General features: G+C 40.1%; 1 protein-coding gene across 10 annotated transcripts in view; it reads right to left on the minus strand.

Moving 5' to 3' along the window:
- The window catches only part of TATDN1 (TatD DNase domain containing 1), a 42593-nt gene that overhangs the window by 10874 nt on the left and 4356 nt on the right, over positions 1-27363 (minus strand). The window contains exons 1-9 of one of the 10 annotated variants that reach the window (XM_032415748.1): positions 21697-21913; positions 21355-21420; positions 19380-19429; positions 16402-16465; positions 14482-14625; positions 14343-14385; positions 8739-8824; positions 8606-8646; positions 6340-6416 (exon numbers count right to left, since the gene is read on the minus strand). In XM_032415748.1, the coding sequence (XP_032271639.1) occupies positions 6340-6416; positions 8606-8646; positions 8739-8824; positions 14343-14385; positions 14482-14625; positions 16402-16465; positions 19380-19429; positions 21355-21394 (545 nt within the window). In that variant the 5' untranslated portion in view covers positions 21395-21420; positions 21697-21913. Of the gene's footprint in view, positions 1-6339; positions 6417-8605; positions 8647-8738; positions 8825-9939; positions 9969-14342; positions 14386-14481; positions 14626-16325; positions 16466-19379; positions 19430-21354; positions 21421-21534; positions 21559-21595; positions 21914-27363 lie in introns of those variants that run through there. The other 9 variants (XM_032415744.1, XM_032415741.1, XM_032415745.1 and 6 more) reach the window with 9 other exon arrangements.

Here is a 27363-nt window from a genome sequence, read left to right on the forward strand (position 1 = left end):
TATGACCATGACTTCAAACTCTTTGTCAGGTAGATTGTTTGTCTTGATTTTGTTTAGTTATTTTTGTGAGGTTTCGTCTTGTTCTTTCACTTGGAATAAATTCCTTTGTCTTCTCATTTTGCCTTTTTTTTTTTTCTCTTTGTATTATATCATTTACATCTGCTAGCCTTGTAAGCAGTGGCCTTGTGTAGGAAGTATCCTGTGGGGCTAAGCAGCATAATAAATATCCCCCATGGTCGGCAGAACCAAGCGCTCCAGGGGTGTGTCGCATGTGGGCTGCCTATGCCCTCCTGTTGTGTGCTGCAGCCGCTGTGGGTGTGCTGGTGGGCAGGGCTATCCCCAAGTCCAGCTGGCTCAGAAGCCCTCCTGGAATCGCTGCAGGCAAGCTGGGTGGGGCTGGGATGTGATCCTAGCCGGAGCTGTCCACAAGGTGTGGGGGTTGGGGGCAGTAATTGTTTTGTGGGTTCACCAGTCCCAAACAAGGTGACCCCTGGGTGTTGCTGGGCAGGAGCCACTTTGGAAGGGCACCTGCCTGAACTGGCAGGTTGGGTGGAGTGGGTCTGACAGGGAATGCCAGAGCAGGGTGGGCTGTGCTATCAAGATAGGAGTGTCAGAACTGACTCTTATTAGCATCAGGCCAGAGAGGCTGGAGAAGAGCAAAAGAAATGGCACCTGCTAGCACTCCCAGTCCTGGAGAGATTTTCTGCAGATCCCTCCCCTTCCAGCACACACCCTAAAATTAGCCAATAAATCTCCCTCCTGCACAACCCAGATACTTTTCAAACTGCTGCCTCTCCACTGGATCTTGGAGTGAGTAATATAGTGTGCTGGCCCTTTAAGAGTAGCGTCTCAGTTTCTTCTAGCACTCTGGCTCTGCTGGAGTGAAGTCCTGCTGGTTATCAAAGCCAAATGTGATGGGGGCTTGTCTTCCTGGTGCAGATCCCCAGGGCAGTCAGGGGGTGGGGGGTACCTGATGTGGGGCTTGATCTCCTTGCTCCTCCGGGAGGACCTATACACCTGTGATATCCCTCCTGGTTGTGAGTTGCCGTACCACATATTTGGTTCCCTACCATGTCTCTGCTCCTCCTTACCCTTCTCAGTGTGGCTTTTTCTTTATAGTGTGGAAGAGCTGTTCTGCTAATCAGGTCATTCTCTGAATGCGTTGCATTACATATAGTTGTTGCCTGGGTGTGTCTGTGGGAGGAGGTGGGATCCTCCTACTCCACCATGTTCTCTGGTCCTGTCAACATGAAGGAAATTTTGCCTTCTGTATTTCTTACAGGATATCTAGAGTCTTGACCAGATTCAGGTTCGATTTTTTTTCTTTTTTTGGCAAGACTTTCATAGTTGGTGGTATGATCTTCTGTTATTTAGAGAGGCACACACTGGTTGTATTTTTGTGATAGGAGGCAGCCATGGCTGCCCAGTGCTTAGACCTCTTCATTCACCAGGAGTTGCAGAATGTTGATAGAACTCTGTCAGCCCTTTATTCACTAGAATACTTGTATACAAATTCCTGTGTCTACTATTAGGTACCCAGTGTAGTTGGGAGAGGAGAAAATTATGTATCTTCCTGTCAAATGTGTGGAGTCCCTCACTTCCTCCAATGGTAGTGGTATTTTAACACAGACATTCATTTTTTAATCATTAAGGAACTCTCTTATGTTTTTTTCTTGTAATATTCTGTTCATATTTTATGGATGTAACATCTCAGCCTTTATTATATCAGGTCTCTCTTAAATTTTTCCTTGTTTCCTCTGGTGTTGATTTTTCTATTTATCTTGGTCTTTTTCTTCCTGTTGGTTCACCTCATTTATCCGGTGGTCTTTAATTATCAATTTATACTTAAGGAGGCTTGAGTTGCCAGTGTTGTGTTCCCTCTGCTTTTGTGAAAACAGAGGACTGTTTTACTGCCAGTTCTGAGTGGGGAGTCTAACTGGAAGCTCCTTGTGGGACAGGCCAGGACTGGGCATACTGATCTGCAATTTCATTTAAGAGTGAGAAGGGAGGGGGCTGTGAGGCTTTTGCTCCTCTAAATGCTTTCCTCTGGGATCAACATTCGAATTGCCAAGTCTTGGCTCTCATAATTTGTTCAGTTTTCTTGAGAAAAGCGATTTCCCTCTGAGTAGAAATGCTTGCTGCACCTGTACTCTGTGCATGGCAATGAATATAGGGAGTGATATCTTTCTCTACAAGGACCTTGAATTACCCTAATTTGGTCCTATTTGTCACAAATTCTAAACCCAAAGTCCTCTCTGCGATTCTGCATGCTAAATTTGTTCTCACCTCCTCTGGGGCCCTTTAGTCTAAGTGGTCTCTTCCAGAAACTCCAGCCTTGTTTCTTTGCTCTTATAGGTTTTCCATTTTGAATACGTAGGATTTTACTTTAGAATGATTTTAGGAGGAGTGAAAGGGAAATGTGTGTCTAGTTTGCCATAAATACCAGCCTTTTTATTACTGTTCTCTAGAAAAAACACAAAACTCTTATTTTTCGGCCAGCTTAACAGTTGATCAATATGAGTATTTTCAAAAAATATACTGATATGCTTGATATGGTATTTAAAACTTCCAGCTATCAAATTAGTTGCATATTTTTAATCTCTTAAAAAGAAATGTCTGACTTAGATGTTTCCTACATATACTCCATGCTTGTAAAAACTGATCTAAATACAGAATATATACTATGAAGAAATATTTTTAAATCAAAGCCAATTATATCTTTAATAAGGTTTTCCATTTAAGGGAGAGTAGCTATATGATTCTGTAGTCAAATTTGAACCTTTCCCATTTTCTTGGAGGAAAATGTTATAATTTAACCCTTAGAAACCAGACTTTATGTCATAGGTAGTATAGGTTAAATTACCATAACTCAGAGACTCAGATTAAGATGCAATAAATTGAATTTAAGAATAAGAATAGAAACTGATTAAACGACTAACATTAATTCTGAGTTAATACAGGAAAACAGGAAAGAAAAATCTCATGTCATTAACTTAAAGCCAAATCTTTATAAATTCAAGGTCACATAGAAATCTCTTAAGACAGATGGACATTTCAGGTTGGTGAAATAAAGACCTTCTACCCTCTCCCTTTAAAAAAAAAATTTATTGAGAGAGAGAAAGAGTGCAAGCAGGGCAGAAGGAGAAAGAGGGTCTCAAGCAGACCCCATGGTGAGCATGGAGCCTGACGTGGGGCCCAATCCCATGACCCTAAGATCATGACCTGAGCCAAAACCAAGAGTCAGATGTTCAACCAACTGAGCCACCCAGGCACCCCTACTGTCTTCTCTTAAAAATCATTTCAAAATAATAAAAAAAAACCCACATATTTTGATGAAACTAGGAGATGTTTTTGACTCCTAGTCACAAAATATAAAGCAGAAAGTAGACGGTAAAATGATAAATGATCTGTTTATGTGCTAAGTGATTTAAGTGCCATGTGGCTGCAGAGAGAGATACTGAAGACAAGCAAACCAATTCACCCAAGGAAGTTCTAAGAACTGAAAGATCTAGGTACTTAGGCTGGGATAAGGCAAGGGACTGAGTGGGGACTGTTTTAAAAGGTGGGGAACAGAAAAGACAGAAGTCTCAGATTACTTTCCAGTGAACTGGTACAGTGAGGACTACTTCTGCCGCCTACCCCTGGCCTGAGAGAGAGAAGCGGGGAGAGGTTGTGCGTGCAGTCTCTGGAGAAGCTAAATCAGAGAACAAGCAGCACAGAGGAGCGCAGTGGGGAAGCATGGGGCTGAAAACAGAGACCGGTCTGAATGCTGACTTTTCGGTGAGGTCCTCTCTCCAACCTCATTCTGCTCCAGAACACAGGTACATTGATGAATCCCCACTGTTTTTCCAGCAGAGATCGGAGGATCCCTCTTTGAAGAAAATGAAGCAACCCAGAAAGATCCCGACAAACTGACATTTAGGAATCCCTGGTGAGGTCAGCTGGCCTGCCACTTGATGGGCTGTCTCCCTACAGAGATTCCAAAGAGCTTTTTTCTTAATTTTTTAAATATACTGCATAAGAATTGCCTGACATTTGAAGAAAGTCATGAAAGAAACTAAAAGGAGGAAATAAAAGCATCCTATGGCAAACAAAAAAATAACTATAATTCATATCTTTAGAGAGATAGGAAGATGCATCTGCATCTGTCAAACTAGATAATGGTAGGGAAGAGCTTTCAGAGATTAAAACCAGAAAGCTGAAATTTTATTAAAAATTTGAAAAGTATTTTTGAAAGTAGGGAGAAGGGGCGCCTGGGTGGCTCAGTCGTTAGGCGTCTGCCTTCGGCTCAGGTCATGATCCCGGCGTCGTGGGATCGAGCCCTGCATCTGGCTCTCCGCTCCGCAGAGGGCCTGCTTCTCCCTCTCCCACTCCCCCTGCTTATGTTCCTGCTCTCGCTGTCTCTCTCTCTGTCAAATAAATAAAATCTAAAAAAAAAAAAAAAAGATTAAAAAAAAGAAAGTAGGGGGAAAAACAGAGATAGAAATTATAAGGGGAAAAAAACTGAGATCACAGTATGAGCTTGGGAGGTCCAAAGAAAGAACAGAAAAAATTTCCCAGGACTGACAGAGATGAGCTTCTAGCTGGAATGGGCACAGTAGAAAATGCAGAAACTCTGAATGACAAACCCATCAAAACACCTTTGTGAAATCTGATAATACCAAAGGTAAAGAAATAAAATATTCCACTGGGAGAAAATAGTAGGTCACAGGGTAAGGACTGGTAATCAGAATAACCACTGATTTACTGACATTAAACCTAGAAATGGAGCCCTGTAAATTCTCATGAAAATTATTTCTAGTCCAGAATTTTATGCCCAGGAAAAATACCACGTGGAAGGGTTTTTGTTTTTCTTTCATTAACTATCCAGGAAAACTTTCAAGAGCAAAGTAAATTCATTCAACAAAACTGAATACATGAGATATAAAAGCGTTCCATCACAGAGCAGACAGTGGTCCAAAATGAAGGAGATGGAAAGGTCAGGAACTGGACAGATAATCTAGACAGCCAGATTATCTAGACAGTTTTCCTCATGCAGAAAAACAGAGAAAGGCATTTTACAGAGCTGTTGGAAAGTGTGAGAAGGCTTCAACTTTTGAAGAAAACCAAGTAAATAAAAACGAGGACAGTTGCTCCAGGAAAATAAAAAAGCGGTATATCCTGTAGTTCAGCAGTCAACAATATTTACACAGACCTAATAATGAAAACACTAAATACGCATACAACCTAAAATTCTGAAGTACACTGATAAGCCTGTGGAGGAAAGAATGCAGGTGGCAGGAAAGTGCTGGATATAAGAACAAAGACGCTCGTACTCCTTCATGGAAACAGACACAGGAGATGAATGAAGAGATAACCGCACATATATAAATATTACTTAGACATAGGACGATGAAGAGCAAAGTGCGCGTCTCTGGAAAAGCTGACTTACAGGTAGAGAGTATGGTGGGGAGACTGTGTTTGTAAGTTTTTTAGAACTACTTTATAATCCATTATTCATGTATTCCTTTCCATAGAGGTTTATTAATTAAATGATTAAAACATAGAAGCAGCATCTAGGACATATAAATAAATCTGAACTCTATAGCAAATAATTTCATGGTTCTATTTCCCTGAAGAGATATTTTAGTAAAAAATAATGTAGTCAGCTAAGTGGTAGTTTTAAAAGGAATGAGACACCGGAGACGGCAAGCCCAGGGGCCCCGCGGTGCCAGCTGACTATAGTGGGCTTACGCAGACTGGTGTGGTGGAACAGCAGGAAGGCCAGTGCGGGTGGGGCCAGAGGACACTGGTTCTCAAGCTGTGAGTTACTTTATGCCTGTTTCTTAACTACTGTGAGCCTCAGTTTCTTGGCCTATAGAGATACACAAAATGATTATGTCATAGTAGGACTTTTCCCCTGGGCCAGACATCACTTGTGTATATGCATACACAATGCTGAGGACATGGATGTTTTAAAGGGATAAAATGACTTGAGAAAAAATTGCGTTGCTAGAGAAAACTGTCAATCTCCATACAAAACTGTTTTCTATAACTGCGATACAGGGTTAGTAGTTTATAACCTGCAAGTTTTTTTTTGAAGTAGACTCTGTGACCAAAGTGGGGCTTGAACTCACCACCCCAAGATCAAGAGCCGCACGCTCTACCAACTGAGCCAGCCAGGTGCCCTGTAACTTTCAAGTTTTACTTGCAGGAGTAATGTAGTTTAATTTCTTTCATACTTAGGAAATTTGCAGGCCAAGATCAATGTGATAAATAAATACATTTAAATCCTTATCTACAATTCACTGTAAAACAAGGAATCTACTTAATATAAAACAAGCAAACTGAAGGACCTACCAGCCATTAAATCCTATGTAGAGATCCAAGTCAGTCAAGGCGGCCGCTGCTTCCTTCGTACCATCAAATGAATGCACCTAAGGACGTACAGGTACAATTTCATTGAATAATTACTCTTTCTTTAAAATCCTAAATAACACTAATAAGACTTTCTTAGCAAAAATATAGATGCATTAGGGTTTTTTGGACCAGAGGGTTTCAAACGCGGTGGCCCCTACAATTTTTATTTTCAAATCAAATCTCACAATTAAAATGGGTCAACATCTCCACTGATGTGCGGCAAGAGGGGAGACGGCCGCCTGGGATTTCTGTCCGGGGCTGGCTGATGGCTGTTCCAGCATTCCTGCAGTGCCCCCAGGAAGGGGAGCGGCGGTGGGAGCCACATTCTCAGGCAAAAGCATGAAGTTAAAAATGTGACAAAACCATGCAGAGTGTATCTTCAAATGTTCAATTTTTATGTTACGGGATACTTTTTTCTAGGAGAGAGAGGACTTAAGAGGCAAGTTTTAAGAAGATCTATTCAGAGTTGTGAGAATGTCACTAAAAAAACAGTAATAATCACCTCAGGAGGCAAAAAGGAGTGAGATGGTGGTGTTCTCCTTCAAAGAGACAGGGATTCAAGCAGTTTTTCACACTTTGGATGTATTTGTGTAACCAAAACAGTAAGTAACAACACTTCTTTAAATACACCTAACAAGTCGGGGCACCTGGGTGGCTCAGTTGGTTAAGCATCCAACTCTCGGTTTCAGTTCAGGTCATGATCTCATGGGTCATGGGATCGAGCCCCATGTGGGGTTCAGTGCGGAGTCTGCTTGGGATTCTCACTCTCCTCTCCCTCTGCCCTTCCCCCGCTCATGTATGCATGTTCTTTTAAATAAATCTTTTTATAAATAAATAAGCACACACACCTAACAAGTGATATCATTAATATGTTCATACAGCATCCAGGGTCTGAATCCACTATGAATAACATGCTTCTCAAAAATAAAACTGTTCCACAACTGCCCAGAAGGGTTTAGTCTTCCCTTCAGCATTTCCAGCTGACTAGAAGATATATCATATCCTCCATTAATATCAAAATAATTTTAAATAAGACTTCATAAACCATTTCAGAAAATTAGTTATACTTTATTTGGCAGTCTTTTTTAATTTTTAAGTAATCTCTACACCCAATGTGGGGTTTGAACTTACAACCCCAAGATCAAGAGTCACACATTCTACCAACTGAGCCAGCCAGGCGCCCCTTGGCAATATCTTTTTTTGATAAAAGTCAAACATTTAGGTTGGATTTGCTTCTGTTAAGTAAATTCTTCTTTAGAAATAAAGCAAATGGGCTAAGAGGTGGAACCATTAATCCCAAGGGCGTTAATCAGAGCCTCTAAGCCTCTCTCAGTTCCTAAAGGATAAACTGCAGGGTCAGTAAACTGTAGATAAAAATGTGCACAGCACTGCAGAAAACATCACTAGCGTCTGGGGGACATGAAGCAGAGGCTACAAACGAGAGAATACAGGCGGCACTCAAAGCAACACAGGGTGGGTATACAGTGAGTGCTCAGTGCCACTTCCTCTTTTCTTCGTTGGACTTAGTACGACTGATTTTATATACTTGGACCATAGCTTTTCTGCTAGAGACTAGTGAATCGCTCCTAAAATTACAGGTGAAAGTTTGTGCATCTGAGAATTTTTCTGAGGCAGATTTTCAAAAGAACCCATAATCCAAAAGATTTAAAAAACACTGCTTTGGATGCCTGAGCTAAGGCAGATAAGATTTATGAGAACTGACTGAAATGACCACACAGAAGTGTTTAGAGTAGAAGCAAATTACAGAAAAAAGGGGTCTCTAATCAGAGTGGTTAACAGTAAATGAATACAGTTGACAAGAAATTAAGAAGGCAAACCTAAAGTGAGGATTAAAATACTTGATTAAAATTAGTTTATACTCTGCTCAGAATTTCAATTGGAAAACACTGAGGAATGTCTGATGGAAGAGGCAGAGAAAAAGAGTATCACCCACACTCCTAAAATGTGAGTAAATTCATGGGGTTTTCTTGTGAACCGAATTCTTTATCATTCTTGTACTTTGAACAAAATAAATGTAATTAAATCAGTGTGATTTATATATCACATCTAGTCCATAGATTCTATAGTAAATGTATGTCCTTCAGTAAGAGGGGGAAGAACATCTACTGCTGATACCTGAATTCGCCAACCTGAGGAACAAGGAAGCTTCTGGGCATCATCTAGTAAAAACAACTCTTCTACTTACCACTCCCCCCACACACCGGTCTCTGTTTCTTTTCATTATGTCTGTGAATTAAAAACAAACAACTGTTGGCAAATACCTTGCTTGATTTCTGTAAAATTCTTAAATTCTAAATGAGATTTTAGCTTTAACTCACCCAAAAATTCAGCATGTGAGTTCCTACAGTGAAGAAACATTGGTAATTTTGTTTGTTCTGCCAGTTCAAACTGTTTTTCAAAATATCTGTAGGACACCAAAAAAAAATTTCCTTAATTTTACTTTAGCATGAGAAAAATCATTTTTTTAAGTTAAAGAACTTTTATTATATTGAGATTATAGAAGTATGAACTCAGACATTTAAAACACATCTGGCTTAGCCAAAGGCTTTTTTATAACAAACAACTTCCAGAAAAGGATACTTCATCTTCTGGGATTACAAAGTTATTTTCAAAAATGTTGGTTAGCTTTCCATTATAACTGCTAGGTAAATTAGGTAGCACTTTACTACTCATCACTAGAAATAGCTATAATGTTTAAGTTTACAGTGATGGGAGCTGTTCCCTCAAATAATTACTTTTTTTAAAAAAAGATTTTATTTGAGAGAGAGAGACAGCTAGAGAGAGCACAAGGGGGGGGGGTGCGGGGTAGGTAGCAGAAGCAGGGAGCCTGACATAGGGCTCAATCCCAGAACCCCGGGATCATGACCTGAGTTGAAGGCAGACACATAACTGAATGAGCCACCCAGGTGCCCCTCAAGTAATTAATTTTAACTAGCTTTTCCCACCAAACCCAAGCAAATGAAGCAGACACCCTCCCATCACCCTTCCCTGGGATCCATTCCCTGCAGCATGTGTTGGAGGTGAAGAATACACCACCAGCTTCCTGCCCCGAGAGCTGGCTGAGCACCATCAGTGGAAGTCAGTTCGTTCCAGCAAGGGGCCAGGGAAAGCTTTATACTCAGTGTTTTCCATGTGCTGTTATATAAGAAATTACTACCACTAAACACAAGGATTTATTAAATAAATATAAGTAGCACAAAAACTGAAACACTATTTTTCAAAGATATAAAAATGATATGATAAAATGGCAGCTGTGGGGCACCTGGGTGGTTGTCGGTTAAGCGTCTGCCTTCGGCTCAGGTCGTGATCCCAGGGTCTTGGGATCGAGCCCTTCATCGGGCTCCTCGCTCAGTGGAAAGCCTGCTTCTCCCTCTCCCTCTGCCTACCACTCCCCCTGCAGTGCTCTCTCTCTCCCTCTCAAATAAATAAATAAAATCTTTAAAAAAATAAATAAAATAAAATGGCAGCTGTGAATGTTTGGAGAGTACTTTATAAAAAGGTTTTTCAAGTGCCACATACCATTATCTCATCTGATCCACAAAATAACCCTAGAATAGGATAAGAGCTGGTGTCAGGGGATGTAGGACCTCATCCAAGATCACAACACAACATGACAAACTTGGACCCAGAACTTGAGTGCTCTAATTACAGGTCCCAGCCAAAATGACAAAGTTGTGACATTTCTAAGAAGCCTTTTCTGGTCGCACAGCATAATGACAACAGCCAGATGATAAAGCGGGGTGGGTGTTCCGGGTCTTCTCACTCAGCGCGGGGCTTACTCATTCTCCACTCATGGTCATGCAGTTCAAATGAAACCAAGAGTTACAGACAGTAAGGGTCTTATTTTCCTACAGGAGTTTACCTCTTCTAGGCACCTTAATTTTAGGGAACAATTTCTCAGTGTTTAATTTAAATCTCTTGCTATATATTCCTGTATCTTGTCTCCCTGAAATACAGGGCAGCCATTTTCCTGGAGTACCCCTTTGTCCGCTTGAAAATGCTAAATTTTAGAAGTAGAAATATAAGTGTACTTCTTAAATAGCTTTCATAATGTTGGTGGTCTTTGTCTTTATTACCCAGTGTTTAGGCTTTTAAATCACCTTTTCAGATTCTGCTGGGCTAGAATAAGCAAAAATAATTTTAGTTAACAAAGTGCTGAAATTTCAGACTGTAGGAAATAGAAATGAAATACTGAAAGAAAAATCACTATTTCCGTAACCTCTAAAGTAATTCAAATGTCAGCAATGAAACGCGCTCCAGTCATTACGTAAACTTGACCGTGGCTCTGGCTTCTGGCTACACACCACACTCTCCGCTCTACGGCTCCCCACTCTACACGGATCATTTCTTTCACACACAATTCTATGTGCAAAGCCACACAACCGAGCCACAGATTTACAGAATCTAATGATCCCCTTGAGAATAAGCCTATCACAGCAGGCAAAAGTAAAAATTATGAAAGTAACAGATGTTCAAGCAACGTGCCTCCAGAATTCTGCATATGAGAAAAGAAAGGTCCACGCACTCAAGCGAGCTAGGTATCTTAAGGAGGCCAATTACTCCTAATGACATAAATTGAGGATAACCAGTGCTTGACATTAAGTACTTGTTGTCTTTAAAGAAAAAAACCCACCATGGTAAATAGAAATCGCATAAGTCAGAGGGCAGCAGAAACTGGCACCTATCAAGAGATTTCTCTTTTTATTTTTATTTTTTTCTTAATTCACATACGAAAAGCACTGTTGGAGTTAGATTTGCTCATTTTAGTGAAGCTGTAATTTGCTTCTGATTGTATTACTGCTTCTTCCATTTTAGGGTCAACAATAACTGAGGACAAGGGCTTGAAAAGGTCAGCTTCCGAGTAGCTGTTAGTAATTCAGACTGAGGCTACTCCCAAACGCCCAGAGCCTTACAGCACTGCACCTTAATCCACAGAGCAGGGCTGCCTCTGGACTGGCCCATGGCAAGGACAGTCTCACTTTCTCATCTCTGAGGTTCCCCAAATCCCCAGACGGTTATTTTGAAATCTTGTCTGATGTCGGATTTCTTTTTCCAAAACAGACCTGCCCAGTATCAACATTTTAAAGCCCCAAGGAAAATCCCACAGCAAATTCCTCCAACTCAAGCGAACTAAGCTCTGAACTTGCAACAAGGAAAGGGAATGTAGCACGGGGCAGAAACTGAAAATACAGTGTTTGCTTCAAGGAAAACCTTTCCTTAGCAACTCCGGCTTCTTCCTTGTCTTCATGCCCTTTAAAAAATCTTTTCAAAGACCCCAAGGAAAAAGAAGAGTCTGTATTTTCCTTAGGATGGAAGTATATATATATATTTTTAAAGATTTTATTATTTATTTGAGAGAGAGAGAATGAGAAAGAGAGCACATGAGAGGGGAGAGGGTCACAGGGAGAAGCAGACTCCCTGCCGAGCAGGGAGCCCGATGCGGGACTCGATCCAGGGACTCCAGGATCATGACCTGAGCCGAAGGCAGTCACTTAACCAACTAAGCCACCCAGGCGCCCAGGATGAAAGTATTTCTAAGACTACCCCCACAGCCACAATTTCTGGAGCATATACTTTGTGGTAAGCATGTTGCAATGGGCTTTACATACCAAGTGTTAAAAAAGGTAGGCAGTATTAGCCCCATTTTAATGATGAGGAAATAGAGATTTACAGAGACATACAGCCACCAAATGGCAGTTACGATTTAAACCCAAAGCTGTTGATTCTAAAGAGAACTACTTTGCACAGTTACATACTGCCTTTACTTACCAGTAGGTCTCAGACAGTATTTTTTAGCCACTGTGTCTACTGCACATTAGTTCTGTCTTGCCTACTCACATCACACCATTTTCTATTTTTCTCTTCTGATACATCTTTTTCCTGACTGCATTTTTACTTAAAAAAACAAAACAAAAGCAACAAACCATACACTAGTTAATTGTCTCAGATGGTATAAAAGAACAGCCCCCAAATTTAAATTCTTCTAAGAAAAGATCCAACAGTAAAAGCTGAATTACAGGCTTTTTAATCCATGCTGCTCTCCAGGAATCAAAAAGAGCCATTTCCCCTTATTTAGAACTCAGTGAACATTTACGGAGTACCCGCCGTGCACTGAGAGCACTGCGCATGGTGCCGTGGGCACGACAACATGAGTGAGGCTGGGTACGTGCCTCCGGAGAACTCCGACACTAGCCTGCTGTGGGACGGGAAGGGGTGACATAAACGTATTCCAGGACAATGTGCAAAATGCTGAAACAAGTACAGAGCACCTTGTGTGCAGGGAGGGAGCTGCACGCTGGGAGCATATGCTAGGGGAAAAGGAGGGAGCATCGGCAGAAGTGGGGGGGGGGATTTGTTTCCTTAACATCAATCCAAATGGGATTCCTACTGGTGTGTTTTTTTTTTTACTAAATCATTTGATGTTTTATAATTTAAAAAAAATCTCAAATTGAACTGCCCATCTTTTCAAAATTTATACCATACTTTAGTTTGTCCTTAGCTTTATCTACTCTGGAAGAGACCTAGCTCACATCCCCTCACCTTATTAGCAAAGCCTTCCCTGACTCCCCCAAAAAGTCCTTCCCCCTGCTGTCATACATCTTTTTGTTAGCATTTTCCAAACCATTTTAATTATTTATGTCCTCTCTTGTCTATAAAGGCATCAGAACCAAGCCTATTCTTTGTATTACACTGAGGAGGCACTTGGTAATCATTCACTGAATGAATGGAGTTTAAACTCTCTAGTACAGATTAATACCTGGGCAATTGGCATCTGTGTTCAAGCATGAACTATACCCTGCTATACATACTGTTTTAAGTTCTGATCTTAAGGTGATGGTGGAAATATTCTCAGAGCAGTAAAACAGAACTATCAATGTTTTCATTAAATACAAAAGAAATCGAGTTTAAAGTATTCAGGTTGCATTTTAGAATCAGTTTGAATGCATCTGGATCGAAGTCTTATGAGGAGGGAATCCTGAGGGACTCTCCCACTGCCCTTGATTGTCACACCCTACACCGTCTGTTTGCGTCATGACATTCATCTTGGCCAATAAGACTCTAAAGTGGAGGAATTATGATCTCTGGGCTTAACCTAAGAAACAAACTATTTTTCTATTTAAATGTGAATATGTGAACTTTTAAGGTGAGTGACCTATAAATGATATTCAAGAGACGTTAAGGATTTAGTAATCCTGCTTGGTAATCATGTGAATGTCCCTGAAAACCACAGCATCATACATCACTAAACAGCTCTGAGAGGATTTATTCTACTGTTTTATCACCTGGATAATTAATACATTGTTTTTGAAACGCAACAAAATGCTCATGTCTTAAATTAAGTCTATGACCTAATTTTTCTTTTTGGCCTATCACACTACCCACCGATATGCTGACAGGAGCTCCAATTAAAAGGTATAGGCAGTGGGTTGCAGGAAGTCTACAAGGGTTGGGAACTTTGGAATTTTCTGAGACGCCACCACTCTCCACATGGGTCCTGTGAAAAGACCCTCACATTCTAAGTTGACTATATCCAGTGCCCAGCAAGAGGAGGTTTTTCCTACTTTGATGATTGATCCTATAATTTCTTACCCTTGGCTCTTAAATCATGCCCCCAACTGAATTTAAATCATTTCACTGGAATGGTTCATGCATGAATACATTCATGAGGCAAAGAACAACGAAAGTCTCCATCACGTAAAACTCATCCCTTATTTCTACCATTAAAATTAAGTTAGATGGTTAATCAATGAGGAACTGTATGCTTCCATCCCTTCCATTTCACTTAACTTTTGATATACAAAGGGAAAAACAAAAAATCCTAATGCTTAATCCAACTACATTCTGAACAGATAAAAGCTATTTAAAAAAAAAAAATCACTTAAGATTGTTTGATAATTACGAAAGTCAAAAAATTTCCTTACTTGAGCTGAGTATCTTTGGGACAGAACTGTAGTCGGTCGAAATCTTTAAAAGATAAAAAAAGAACCAGTAACAACTCATTACCCTGTACAGAACAAATCACTTTCAAAGTCACTCTAACAGGGCTAGGTTGGCACTTACCCAGTCCACACTCCCCTATTGCTACAACTTTCCCCTTATTGTTTTCAGCAAGATTTAACAACTCCGTTAAGTAAAGATCAGGATCATTCTTTTCAAATTCATCACATCTTGTAGGATGACATCCAACTGTACTGAAAAACATATCTAGCACAAAATAATGTCTTAGGATTATTTTCAAAATATTTTTCATATTACATTTAATATGCAAAATGATAGAATAAGCTCAACTGGTTAATTTTTAACAATAGCCATAAACTTTCTCCCTCTGCCTCTGTCTCTCTGTCTCTCATGAATAAATAAATAAAATCTTTAAAAAAAAAAAAAAAAACAATAGCCATAAACTATTTGAACCACAAGAATTGATTAAGGTCAATCATATGATAATTTTTGGAATACCTTAACAAAGCAGGACATGAATATGAAAATTGCCATAACATATTTGTAAAAAGAATTAATTCAACTTTCCGAAGCTTGGTATTTACTGAGTCTTGTAGAATAGAAAATGAAACAATTTCTTGGAGAATGAAATGTCATAACCTAATTATATCTTTTATATTCACTATTCACATCACTGTCTTCTTCATGTATTTAATATAACAAAATGTATTTCTTCCCCTTAAAAAGGGTGACTTAAAGAGATGGAAGGGGGATTTGTTTTTTTTTTTTAAGATTTTATTTACTTATTTGAGAAAAAGAAAGAGAGCACAAGGTGGGGGAGGGGCAGAGGGAGAGGGAGAAGCAGGCTCTCCACTGAGCAGGGAGCACTCCGGGCTCAATCCCAGGACCCCTAGGATCATGACCTGAGCCAAAGACAGAAGCTTAACTGACTGACCCAGACACCCTGGGATTGGTTTTTCTAATAAAAAATAAAGCTCACTTATTTGGAGACCACACCTTGATAGCTGTAATTGTATGGAACACAAATATGAAGTCAAAAAGGGCTTCTGAGTGGCCTGCACCTGAACCCACGGGAGAGGTGGGGAGCCTTCCTCAGCCTCTCCTGCAGGTGTTTACATATAAAGGAGGCAGAGGTTTTAAAGCAGTGAGGACACAGTACGGGAGGAGGAGTGAAGAGGGCTGACAAGGGGAGCTTCAAGAACTTTTAAAAGCATATCTCTTTGGGGATTAAAAAGTATAGAAAACCATATTCTTATACCCCCAAAGGCATCTCGGAAGGTGACTACTTTTAATCACTAAGAAAAAGTGTCAGTGGATCCTGAAGAGAAGTATGCATTTTAGAAAGATTTCCATAAAAAATAACTTTTAATAAGTAAATCCGTATTTTGAAAAATAACATGGAATGCCTTATTTTTCAATGTCTAGCACAAGCAGCATGCATGCCAAAACACAAAACCAAAATAAGTTAGGTAAAGCGAATGCCAGATAAAGGAGAGGTTTTCTGTAACTAGGATTTCCTTAGGAACCAGTTACAAAACTTCATGGATTTTAAATAAAATGCAAAATGTATGAACATAAAGTGAGCCGAGAGATTATTTATTATTACTTGCATTCCTGGGGCCTTACAACAACGGTCTACGTGATAAATATTTAATAAATGACCCTTAACAGTTTAAGTTTTAAAAATGCAAATAAAAAGCAACTCACATCTTAAGCACATTACAACATACAAAAATCTTACATCAGAAATATGTGAGGCTAAACTGTATACCCAGTGAACTTAATTCTCATTAACTGAAATCTTAATTGTGAAGTACAGTGAGAGAGAGGGTTTAATCACATCTGATACACCAGTGGGCACTTAGAATTCTTGCATTTTAATCATGTCCCACTGCAATCAGTCTGTTTTCCTGTTATTTCTACAGTCACAATCCATTGTACTGTACCTGAGGCAGCTTTTAGAAAGATTTCTTCAAAATAACTCATATTGGGGGGGAGGGGGTAAAAGTAATATGAGGATACCATTTGTTTGTGCCAAATGCAGTGCCTCTTTACTGTCCTGCAGATTTCCACCTGTAATCATAAACTGAAATAGAAAGAAATAAAATAAGCCTACTTGAACAGAGCATCAACAACAGTTTCCCAAACATGCCTTCCTGCTGCTTTTTTCCAGAATGCTTTTCTCTCTTTGACTGTCACACACTTACCCTTCCTTTAAAATTTGGCTGAAAGGTCATCGCCTATTTAGAGTGGTCCCTGACCACCCCTCTCCATACAAGCATACATACAACACAGAATTTGTCACGCCTTCCCATTAAAATGTATTCACATGTCTGTTTTTCCTGTTAGATCAAGAGCTCCTTAAGCACAGAGATCACATCATGAAAGACCAAATAACTAAAGACTTCTAAATTTAGAGTCCTTTTAATCTGAGGCGCCTGGGTGGTTCTGTCGGTGAAGCGGCTGCCTTCGGCTCAGGTCATGATCCCGGGATCCTGGGATCGAGCCCCGCATCAGGCTCCCTGCTCCGCAGGAAGCCTGCTTCTCCTCTCCAACTCTCCCTGCCTGTGTTCCCTCTCTCGCTGTGTCTCTCTCCGTCAAATAAATAAATAAAAAATCTTAAAAAAAAAAAAATTCTTTTAATCTAAATTGGAGATTCAGTAGTGTTTATTAATTCAACAGTTCTCCAAGTGTGGTCCCAGAACCCCTGGGGGAATGTGAGGTCAAAACTATTTTCATAATAATTCTAAGATGCTCTTTCCCTTTTTCACTCTCACCCGGCCCCAAGTGTGCAATGAGATATCCCAGAGGCTATATGATGTGTAATATCACAACAGACTGACTGCAAAAACAGATATCCAAGTTCAGCAGTCTTCTATTAAGAGCCAGACATTCAAGAGATGTTTAAAAAAAATAAAACAATTCCACTCACATCACATTTTTTTGGTTTGGAAAATATTTTTCATAAAAATATGCTACCTATGTTATATAATGGTTTACTGTTAATAGATATTTTACATTCTTCTTAGTTCTAATTTCCAATATTAGCAAATAAAACCCACATAAAGAAAAGCTCTTTGGGGTCTTCAGGAATATTGAAGAACGTGAATGGGTTTTGAGACCAATAGTTTGACCATCACCGGATTAAGGCATATTGAATTCTTCATAAGGAAATGCATGGCTCCTGGCAGAAAGCACATTTCTAAAGAGGCGCCCTCAGGGTCCACCGGCGGTCAGAACGACTGTATTAAAGGGAAAATGTCACAAAGAGCGGTGTGTGGGTGCCGGCTACTGAGGCAGTGCTGAAGTGTGTGCCCTTCTAAAGAAGGGACTTACTAAGCACACTGATGTAGATTTTTTTAAGCATCTCACTCCAAGCGCCTCACTGAGCTAAAATCAAGAATTCCTTCTAGGCACGCACCTAAAGAGAAAACATACAAAACACAGGAGGAAGTGCAAATGATGAACAGATGTTTTCATATAGCAACCTAAACTTCTAATATAATAGGCACTGAGAACCTAATTCAGGGAACGCACAGCCATTATTAAATCCTCAACTGCTTGTAAAACACAGGGTATAATATCTTAACAAAAATATTGGGAGAACTTGACTGTTCACTAACACTACCTAATTCTTTAATACAAGACCAGGTGCCCAGATCTAGTATTTCTATTCTGTAAAATAGTTTCTATTCAAGTCTCTCTTTTATTTTATCTATAACTTTCCCAAATAGATGAAAAAGCAAGGACAAGACCAGAGAACGTAATTTCCTCTCGCAGGTCACAATGATACCAGGATCATGGTGGCTTCCACCAGAAACCTGATAGAATAAAGGGTGTTTACGCAGGTACAATACCAAGTGCTTTGCACTCCAGCTTTATTTAACTCTCACAACAACTCCCTTAATTAGGCATTATTATCATTCTCGAATTACAGATGCGAAAACTGAAGTCTAGAGAGAGAAGCACCCATGTTACGAAGCTTTGAAGAATGAAGCTGGGGCTGGAACCCAGCGGTGTGAGGTCATAACTGTGCTTTTCATCACTACAACTTAACTGCAAGACACTAAGTTAGATTCCAACTAGGAACCACGACTGAGTAAATTCCATTTCTGTCATTCTTACATCGGTGTGTGTACGTTTCCAAATGTTAGATTAAACTACTCACGGCTGACACATGAAAATTTAGGAGCTTGGTATTTCAGAGTCTGCAGAAAAGCATTTTATAAAGTGATTTACCAAGCAGAGAATGACTGCACAATGAGAAGTGAATGCTGTAACTTTTATCCTTTCTTATTACTTGTGAGCAGTGACTCTACAGTGTAGAGCTGGGACTGCGGATCTCAGGAGCCAGCAGGGTCCTCTCTTACAACGGAGGTAATTCAACCAGAAGCCGCACCTACCAAGTCTCTGGACACCACACTGGGGAACTTAACTTTATGTGTGCATATGTGGGTTACCTTGATATTTTTTAAAAATACTAATTAAAAAGAAGTATCTATTCAAAGAATTTGACACAGAGCTACTATTCATTTGCTTAGAACTCTCTAAAAAGCAGAATTTTCCTGATAATCAAATTAGTACTATAAAAATTAAAGTGTCTTCTCAGTTATTTGAAAAGGTATATCCATACACAGATACAAGTCTTTCTGATGACCACTGAATTCTAACAAAAGACCACTGAATTCTAACAAATGCTAAGTTATGTTACAAAATTTATTTTTAAGAGTTGCATCTTGAGAAGCCTGGTAATTCACATAGGTTGTAAACATTTCTTTTCAAAGAGACTTTGCCATTTACCACATTTCTGCTCACATAAAGAACTCTCCAAGCATGAGGTCTGTTTCACTTAAGTTTGGTATTTTACTTCATTTACTTGCTAATATTACTTGTTGACAATACATATCCCAAAATGCCAAGTGTGGCATTAGCTCTTTCTCTTCTATTCTACAGTATCTTAACCAAAATTTAATTTTTTAAAAAACTTAACAAAAATTTACCTTTTTAACACCAATCCGAACAGCTCTCTCTATTACATCTTGTAAGTCATCTGTAAAAAGCAAACCCCACATTAAGAAAACTTGTTATAAAAAATTTCACTTATCCCTTCTTGAAAGAAAAATACATAAAAACAATTATATTTACCAAATCAATAGTCTGATGAGTACTTATAATAATCAGCAATAACCCAAGGGAAAAAAAAAACAAATCCATATGAGGCAAACTAGATGACTAGTTATCCATTTAATTATATTTTATTCTGTTGACCAAAAGGGAGAAAAGTGACAAAAATCAGGGGGTTCCAACGAAAGGTGAATTTGCTCACTACCATTTAAATTACTTGCCTTAAGTTTGAAACTTGTTGGTACTGTATTTTTTTAAATAAAAATGAAACAATCATTAAAATTGTTATTTTTACTAGGGCTTTTCAAAATATATCTGTAATGCCTCCCAAAACATGATAAAACATCTCTTTGTAAATTGCAGTTAATGCTGTATTTCTATAATTCCCATTCCCACTGAGGAAGGATAATTTTTATTTTCTCTGACAGTTTTTTGCTCTTCCCCCAAAGTTTCTTGTTAAGTAACAAGCTTTTCTGGGGAGATCAATAGAAAGCTAAGCTTTAAGAGGCCTGAGGTAAATGGGACAGCAAAATCAAACAATTGTATCATAAAAACCCACTTATTAATTTCATATTTAATTATCACAGGAAATTTAGTTAGAATTCAATTATTTCTAGAGTAGCAATAAAATTTTAGACAAAAACTATCAATTTAGTGAACTTCTAACAACTAGTTTCACTAAATATTATAAACCAGAGTGCTACTGATATTGATATAATAAAGGTTATTTCACAAACACACACATACGTAAGAGTCACAAAGCATGAAATCTAGGAAGTGCTACAATGGCAAGACAATCAGAATATAATTTATTCAATCATCTGCAGTACCTAACATCTTATAAAACAAAAACTTTATCGAAACTTCTAAATGCAGTAGAAAAGGTAAGTTTTGAGGTAAGGCTTATGAAAGCTAACATTTAACTTTCTTCTTTCAAGTGGCATCTCACATTCCCAGTATTTAGAGAAGCTTTCACTTAGTATCACCTAGAAGCACAAGTGAAATTGGCTCTGACTTAATTGTTGAAAGAAATGTGTAATTCCTCTTCACCCAGACCACAAACCCAAATTTTCCTGTTTGCATTTACATAACAAGTACAGTAATTTTCTAAGGCAATATTCATAAACCAGTTTATTGGAGAAATTCTCCTTTCAAAAACGTGTTGTCACCATCATTTCCTGCTTCCTCACCTCAGATGACAAAATACACGAATGATCTTGATATGATAAATAGAAGCCATTTTGCTTTTGGCTAAGCTTTCCATCAATCTTTGAGAAACTACTGTGTATTCCCACCTACACCGCAGGGATCTGGGCTCTAGCAGGACTTGGAAGAAAGGGGGGAAGGCAAGACAGGGAAGCCGGAGAGCAGCGCACCCACTCCTTAACCACATTACCACTTTGTCACCCAGCTGAAAACATTTCCAAAAGACTAGGTATTACAGTGATGTTCAACTGAATGTGATTTTGATGTTCAACTGCATGTGATTTTTAAATTATGTGCCCTCATGTTCAATTGCTTAAAAGACTAATAAAACATCAACCATTGTTTGGCTTTTATGCGTACGGCTTTTATGCATTTCTATATTCGAAATTATAAACTTCCTCAGAGAAGGCGGCCTTGGTAACACTGTTATTACAGGTGCTTTATAAATGCTCATGGTTGTGATTTACCCATGTAGCTTATGTATATTTCACTTGGTTTACAGTTTTAAACTATATGCATCCAAGATGCATAATAAATCCTTTTAATATTTCAATTGTAAAGTGGATTATGCTTCTCATGATCTCCTTGAGGCAGAAAACTTGTCTTCATAGAGAAACTATTTATCTTAATAAAAGAAACATTTACCTTGATGCTTCTGAACTCCCCTATAAATTCCTCTGAACATAGGATCTGTCAAGTTGATACCAATATCTGTGGAAAGCAAAAATAAATAATTATTAAGAGCTTCTATTTTAAACTTCTATGTTAAATAAAAGTTCCTGTTACGAGATTTTTCATTCACTCAAACAAAATCTAAGTGCCCACCACTTGTCAGTTACTGTGCTAGACACCTGGGACACAAAGAGGAGTAAGAATTCTAGCTCACAAGAAACTCACTGCAGAATTGGGAAGGCAGATCCATCAACAGTTAAGAAATAATTCTAAGTAGACACTGGCACTGTGGGACACAGATGAGGAACACCCAACCTAGTCTGGTAGATGGCCCAGAAGTTTCCAGAAAGAATGGATCCCTGAACTGAATCTTAAAGGGTAAGTTAGAGTTACCCAGAGGACGAGGGGAAAACTGCAGACAGAGGAAGCGGGAGCAGTGCGTCTGGGGTGTGGAAGAGCAGTGACTGTGGCGAGCTACAGGCTGTTTGGCTGGAGAGAAATGTAGGGAAGTGAGGGGCCAGAAAAGTCCAGACTCAGCTATGTTACAGACATTGGTCTGTCTTTAAAACACCAGATGCAGGGCGCCTGGGTGGCTCAGTCGTTAAGCGTCTGCCTTCGGCTCAGGTCATGATCCCAGGGTCCTGGGATCGAGTCCCACATCGGGCTCCCTGCTCGGCAGGAAGCCTGCTTCTCCCTCTCCCACTCCCCCTGCTTGTGTTCCTGCTCTCGCTATCTCTCTCTCTGTCAAATAAATAAATAAAATCTTTAAAAAAAAAAAAAAAAAAAAAAAAAAAAACACCAGATGCAATCAGAAGCACAGATGGCTTTTAAGCAGAGGCGTTAAGGTTTGTCTTCTGGACATCTCATTCTGGCGTCTTTGCAGAAGGTAGGATTTGAAGGGGGCAAACGGAGTCCGCAGATCTCATTTGGAAACAGACAAGAGCTCATATTTACAATGAGGAGAACCTGAACTGGGGTAAATGTAAGGAGAGATGCAGAGAGCAGAATAAATTATTTCTTTATTCACCAAATACTATGAAGACCAAGCCTGTGTCCTTACTATGTAAGGAGTTAGGGGATACAGAAGGGAGTAAGACCCAACACTTGGTCCCTGCCCTCCAGGAATTCATGGTCTCTATGGGAACTACAAATATACTTGGTGATATAATATGTTAGACTAAGCAACACAAGGCAAGAATGTTTTTCTTTATTGCTATATTCCTAAAACCTAACATAATGGTTGCCCCATAGTAGGAGCTCTATACATGCTAAGTCTATAATTACTATGTGCTTGGGAGCACAAAGGGGGCATTAACAGTTTTGGCAAACATGACGAGAAAAGCCTCCCAGCAGAGCTGGATCTTGAACAAAGCTAAAGCTTACAAGATGACAAATGGAAAGGGCATTCTACAACATGGACGCGTGCAGGCACCAACTCTATCTGGAAGACGAGAAGAAAGAAATTCATTGTGCCTACACAGCAGTGGTCCTCAGTGGAGCGCAATTCTGCAGCCCCTCTCTCCTTCTAACCTCCCCCCTTGGACAGCATTTAGCAATGTCCATGTTCATTTCTAGTTGGCGCAACTGAGGGGAGTTACTGGCATCCAGGCTTGAGGCCATGGATGCTGCTAAATATCTTATAATGAACAGGATAACTTCCCGCAAGAAGGGATTATCTGACCGCCAACATCAAGGGCCATTCCTGATCAATCCTGCTGCAGAGTACAAGGGGAATAACAGGATGTGAAGTCAGACTGTACTGGCCATGGGCAATAATAATACCTTCCTTATGGGGCACCTGGGAGGCTCAGCCAGTTGGGCGTCTGCCATCGGCTCCAGGCGAGATCCCGGGGTCCTGGGATCAAGCCTTGCATTGGGCTCCCTGCTCAGCGGGGAGTCTGCTTCTCCCGCTCCCTCCGCCTCTCCCCCCACTTGTGCTCTTGCTCGCTCTCAAATAAAATCTTTTTAAAAAATAATACCTTCCTTATTTAAAATACACACGCTTTAGCATTTAGCACCAGGAGAATCTCCAAGTTCATGATGGTTGGGGGCACTTGCCTTCCTACAGACCCTTACATTATTTCTGCTTACTTTCAGCTTCCTCTTGGTAATGTTCTCACCCTGATTTCTGGCCCTCAGTAAGCTGTGCTGCTTCCACATGAAGACAGACTTGAGGTGATGGATGGGAGTTTGGACAATCTAAGGGATGGTGGAGAGAGTAGTCCAGACATTTGGAAAAACAAAAGAAGGGCACAATGCAGAAAACTTGAAAGATATTTCAGCAACAGTACATATGTCAATAGAGGGCAGGAGATGAATTCACACTGGTACCCTTTAAAGGATTATTAACACACAAACACTGACCACAGTAAATACAATATAGGGGTTCAATGGAACCCAGATCACAAGAATTCAGCATCTATTTTTTTTTTTTTTTTAATTAAGGAAAGGAAACTAGATAGGGCAGGGGACAGACTGAGAAAGGGAGCCCAGGGAAGACAGGAGAGGCTTTTCTGCCTCGAAGAATCCTTCACAGAGCTCCATCTACAATCACCCACCATGGACGATGGTTAGGAGCACAGACTTGGTCTGTATTTCTTCTACTCATTTCCCCCTTTGTGCAGCAAAGAGATGAGTATTTTTCCAAAGCAATCTTTTTACTAGAAAACAAAGTGAAAAACAAAGGAAACAAAAGCAAGCAAATTTACCAAGTAAACTTTATGATACTTATTTTAAAAGCAACGGAGGGGTGCCTGGGTGGCTCAGTCAGTTAAGCATCCAACTTTTTAAAGATTTTATTTATATATTTGAGAGAGAGAGAGAGAGAGCAAGTGAGCGTGCATGAGCAGGAAGAGGGGCAGAGGGAGAGGGAGAAGCAGACTGCCGCTGAGCAGGGAGCCCGACTTGGGCCTCAATCTTAGGACCCCGAGATCCTGACCTGAGCTGAAGGCAGACGCTTAACCGACTGAGCCCCCCAGGTACCCCAGGTGTCCAACTCTTGATTTTGGCTCAGGTCGTGGTCTCGGGGCCCGAGATCAGCCCCTCATCAGGCTCCACACTCATTACGGAGTCCGCTTGTCCCTGTCCCTCTCCCTCCCCCCTGCCCAGCCCCGGCTTGCACTCACTCTCTCTCTAAAACAAATAAAATAAAATCTTTAAAAAATAATTTTAAAAAGGCAAATTGAAGATTAACTTGGGGGCTCAGTTTCTGAAGCCTTCCCATGTCCTTGTCTCAACTTGCCTCACTGGACTGGATGCTAAATCGTTCTTCAGCACTTTATGCTGAGGCAGATATGGTTGAAGCCAATTCAAGGTGATACACTACCTCTTAGAACCCACGTCTAGTTGTGGGTCAGTCCTTCAGGCCCTAAGTCACAGTGTAGTTCAAAAATCTGTATTCAGCTTTGGACCCAGGTGAGCCTTGGGCTTTAGGATATCCTACCCTGGCTCAGCCACCAATTTCTTCCCTCTGCTGCAAGAAATCTCTCCTGACTTACAGCCCTTGGCCCTTTTCTTTCTGACATATGGTTTGCTTGAAGTGTATTCCTTAGCCAGTTATTAGAGCTGTTTTCTACCTTGAATAGAATGCTTTCCCTTAGTCAGGTTTGGTGAAGGGGGTCAGAACATACCACCCCAAAATATGCCACTTTGGCATCCCAGTTATTTTGAGCTGAATGCACTGGAGAAAGAGCAGATGTAGGCAAGGCTCTCTGGTCTCCCCGCTTTGTAATGAAAAGGAGGTCATAAAATTTCCCATGAGAGAGACCCCCTCCCTATATCAAGAACAGAAGAATATTGTTATCACTGTAATACTGTTATCACCAGTCTGGGAGTCAAAGTCAAAATGAATCTGTACAAACAGACCCAAATAACCCTCATCATCTCCCATTAGTTTCCCCATACATATCCTCGTCATGGTCCCACAACTCAGACAGTTTAAGCCCTTTTATCACATTGCCACTTAAGCTTTTTGGCCTAATGGCTTCTTTGGGGCTTCATTTTCCTTCTGAAGACTCCCAGATACACAAAAAAATGTCTATGCTTTTCTCCTGTTAATGTCTTATGTCAGTTTAATTCTTCAACCAGCCACAGAACCTAACAGGGTAGGAGGAAGCTTTTCCTCCAGTACAGGGCAAATACATTCTTTTCCTGGACGCGGAGTCACTTAGGTTCTCTAAGAACTTCTCCTCCCTTACACTGGCTGACCTCTGGGCCTCCCACTCCCCATCTACCTACCCACCGGCAAACCCCTGCAGGGTGGTTAAGATAATCAAGAGGTCAGTATGGAGGGGGTCAAAGAAAAGTTCAACTCGATCACCAAAAAGTGTAAATTTGCGAGCAAGTACCAAGAAATCCAATGAAATGGAGGAACTGCAGTTATGGAAAAAGAATTGGCTCAGGAGTCAGAATTCGAATTCGACAAATAAACAATGATGTTGGGCAAATCAGTGAGCCTTCTGGGCCTCAGTTTCCCCACTAATAGGGCATAACATTTCTCCTTCCAGGGATGAAATGTGGCTCAAACTGGAAAATGAATGTGAAAGCATTTTGCAAATTAAAAGCCTTATAAAATGTACTTACTATCATTACTGAGCACAGTATACATTCTGTAACATGCCAGTAACACATGGAATTTTAGTCAACATTAGCTACCCTGCCATACCACCTGGGTGGTTAACACTCTCAATTCATTATTCAATAGCCAAAGTGAGCCCATCTTTTTATACCTAATTCATGATGCAACTACGAAAATAAAGCCACTCAAAATCCTACTTATTTAAATTGTTCAGAATGCCCTAATTTAGTATAAGAGATACTATCTTTTCAATTAAAAAGTTGCTATCACAGGGGCACCTGGGTGGCTCAGTCAGTTAAGCATCTGACTCTTGGTTTTGGCTCAGGTCATGATCTCAGGGTGGTGAGATCGAGCCCCACGTCGGGCTCTGTGCTCAGTGCAAAGTCGGCTTAAGATTCTCTCTTTCCCTCTCTCTCCCCCTCTGCCCCTCTGCCGGCTCAAGAGGGCTCGCTCAAATAAAATTTTTTTATATATTTTTTTAATTTTATTTTATTATGTTGTGTTAATCACCATACATTACATCATTAGTTTTTGATGTAGTGTTCAAATAAAATCTTAAAAAAAAAAAGTTCCTATCACAAGGATGTGTTGTCAACAAACTCAAAAAAAGTGAACAAATAGTATATGAGAATCAATTTCTAGCTTGAAATAGCTTGAAAAACTAAGACAGATGGGGTGAGAGCATGATAGGAAGAAAGACAAGGTAGAAAATGACTACCGCTGATGGGGGAAATTGAGGGAGTCATACATTTAGTGGCACGTCGTCATCTTGTAAGGATCAGTGATGTTTCTTTTCCATTAATCTTTTTTAACTGGGTGGCTTTAAAAGCAGTAACTGCTTTACTGTTAAAAACTACTTCTGGTATTAATGAGATTTCTCAAAACAAGAGTGGAAAACTGCTTGCAACCAAAACAAAACCACATCTCCAAACTGATGCCTCACTGGGCTCAGTGAAACATGTCCTATCACTGTCACCTATGATCTAGGGATACAAATGGACAGTAAACAGGGTGTTTAAAATTGCTTCAGATTTGCTCAGCCTTCAGACAGAACTTCAACTTTACATGAAATACAGGAAATTAGAGGACAAGCTAAACACCAGCACACAGCAATCAGACAAATTCGAAAGACAGACTTCCGTGGGGCCACCAGCCAAGTGCTTCTCCGAGACGGTGCCACGAGGGAAAAAATGTGCTGGCTCAGGGGGTTGGCAAGCTGTCGCTGGCAGACCAACCCCTATCTTTCTTTGCCCCTGAGCTAAAAATGGTTTTACATTTTTAAATAGCTGGGGGCGGGGGGGGGGGGGGAATCAAAAGAATAATAGGATTTTGTGAAACCTAAAAATTATAAGAAACTCAAGTTTCGGTGTCCAAAAAGGTTTGCTGGAACACAGCCACACCCATCT

Source organism: Phoca vitulina, unplaced genomic scaffold (assembly GCF_004348235.1).
Source record: "Phoca vitulina isolate PV1807 unplaced genomic scaffold, GSC_HSeal_1.0 scaffold18, whole genome shotgun sequence".
Lineage (NCBI taxonomy): Eukaryota > Metazoa > Chordata > Mammalia > Carnivora > Phocidae > Phoca > Phoca vitulina.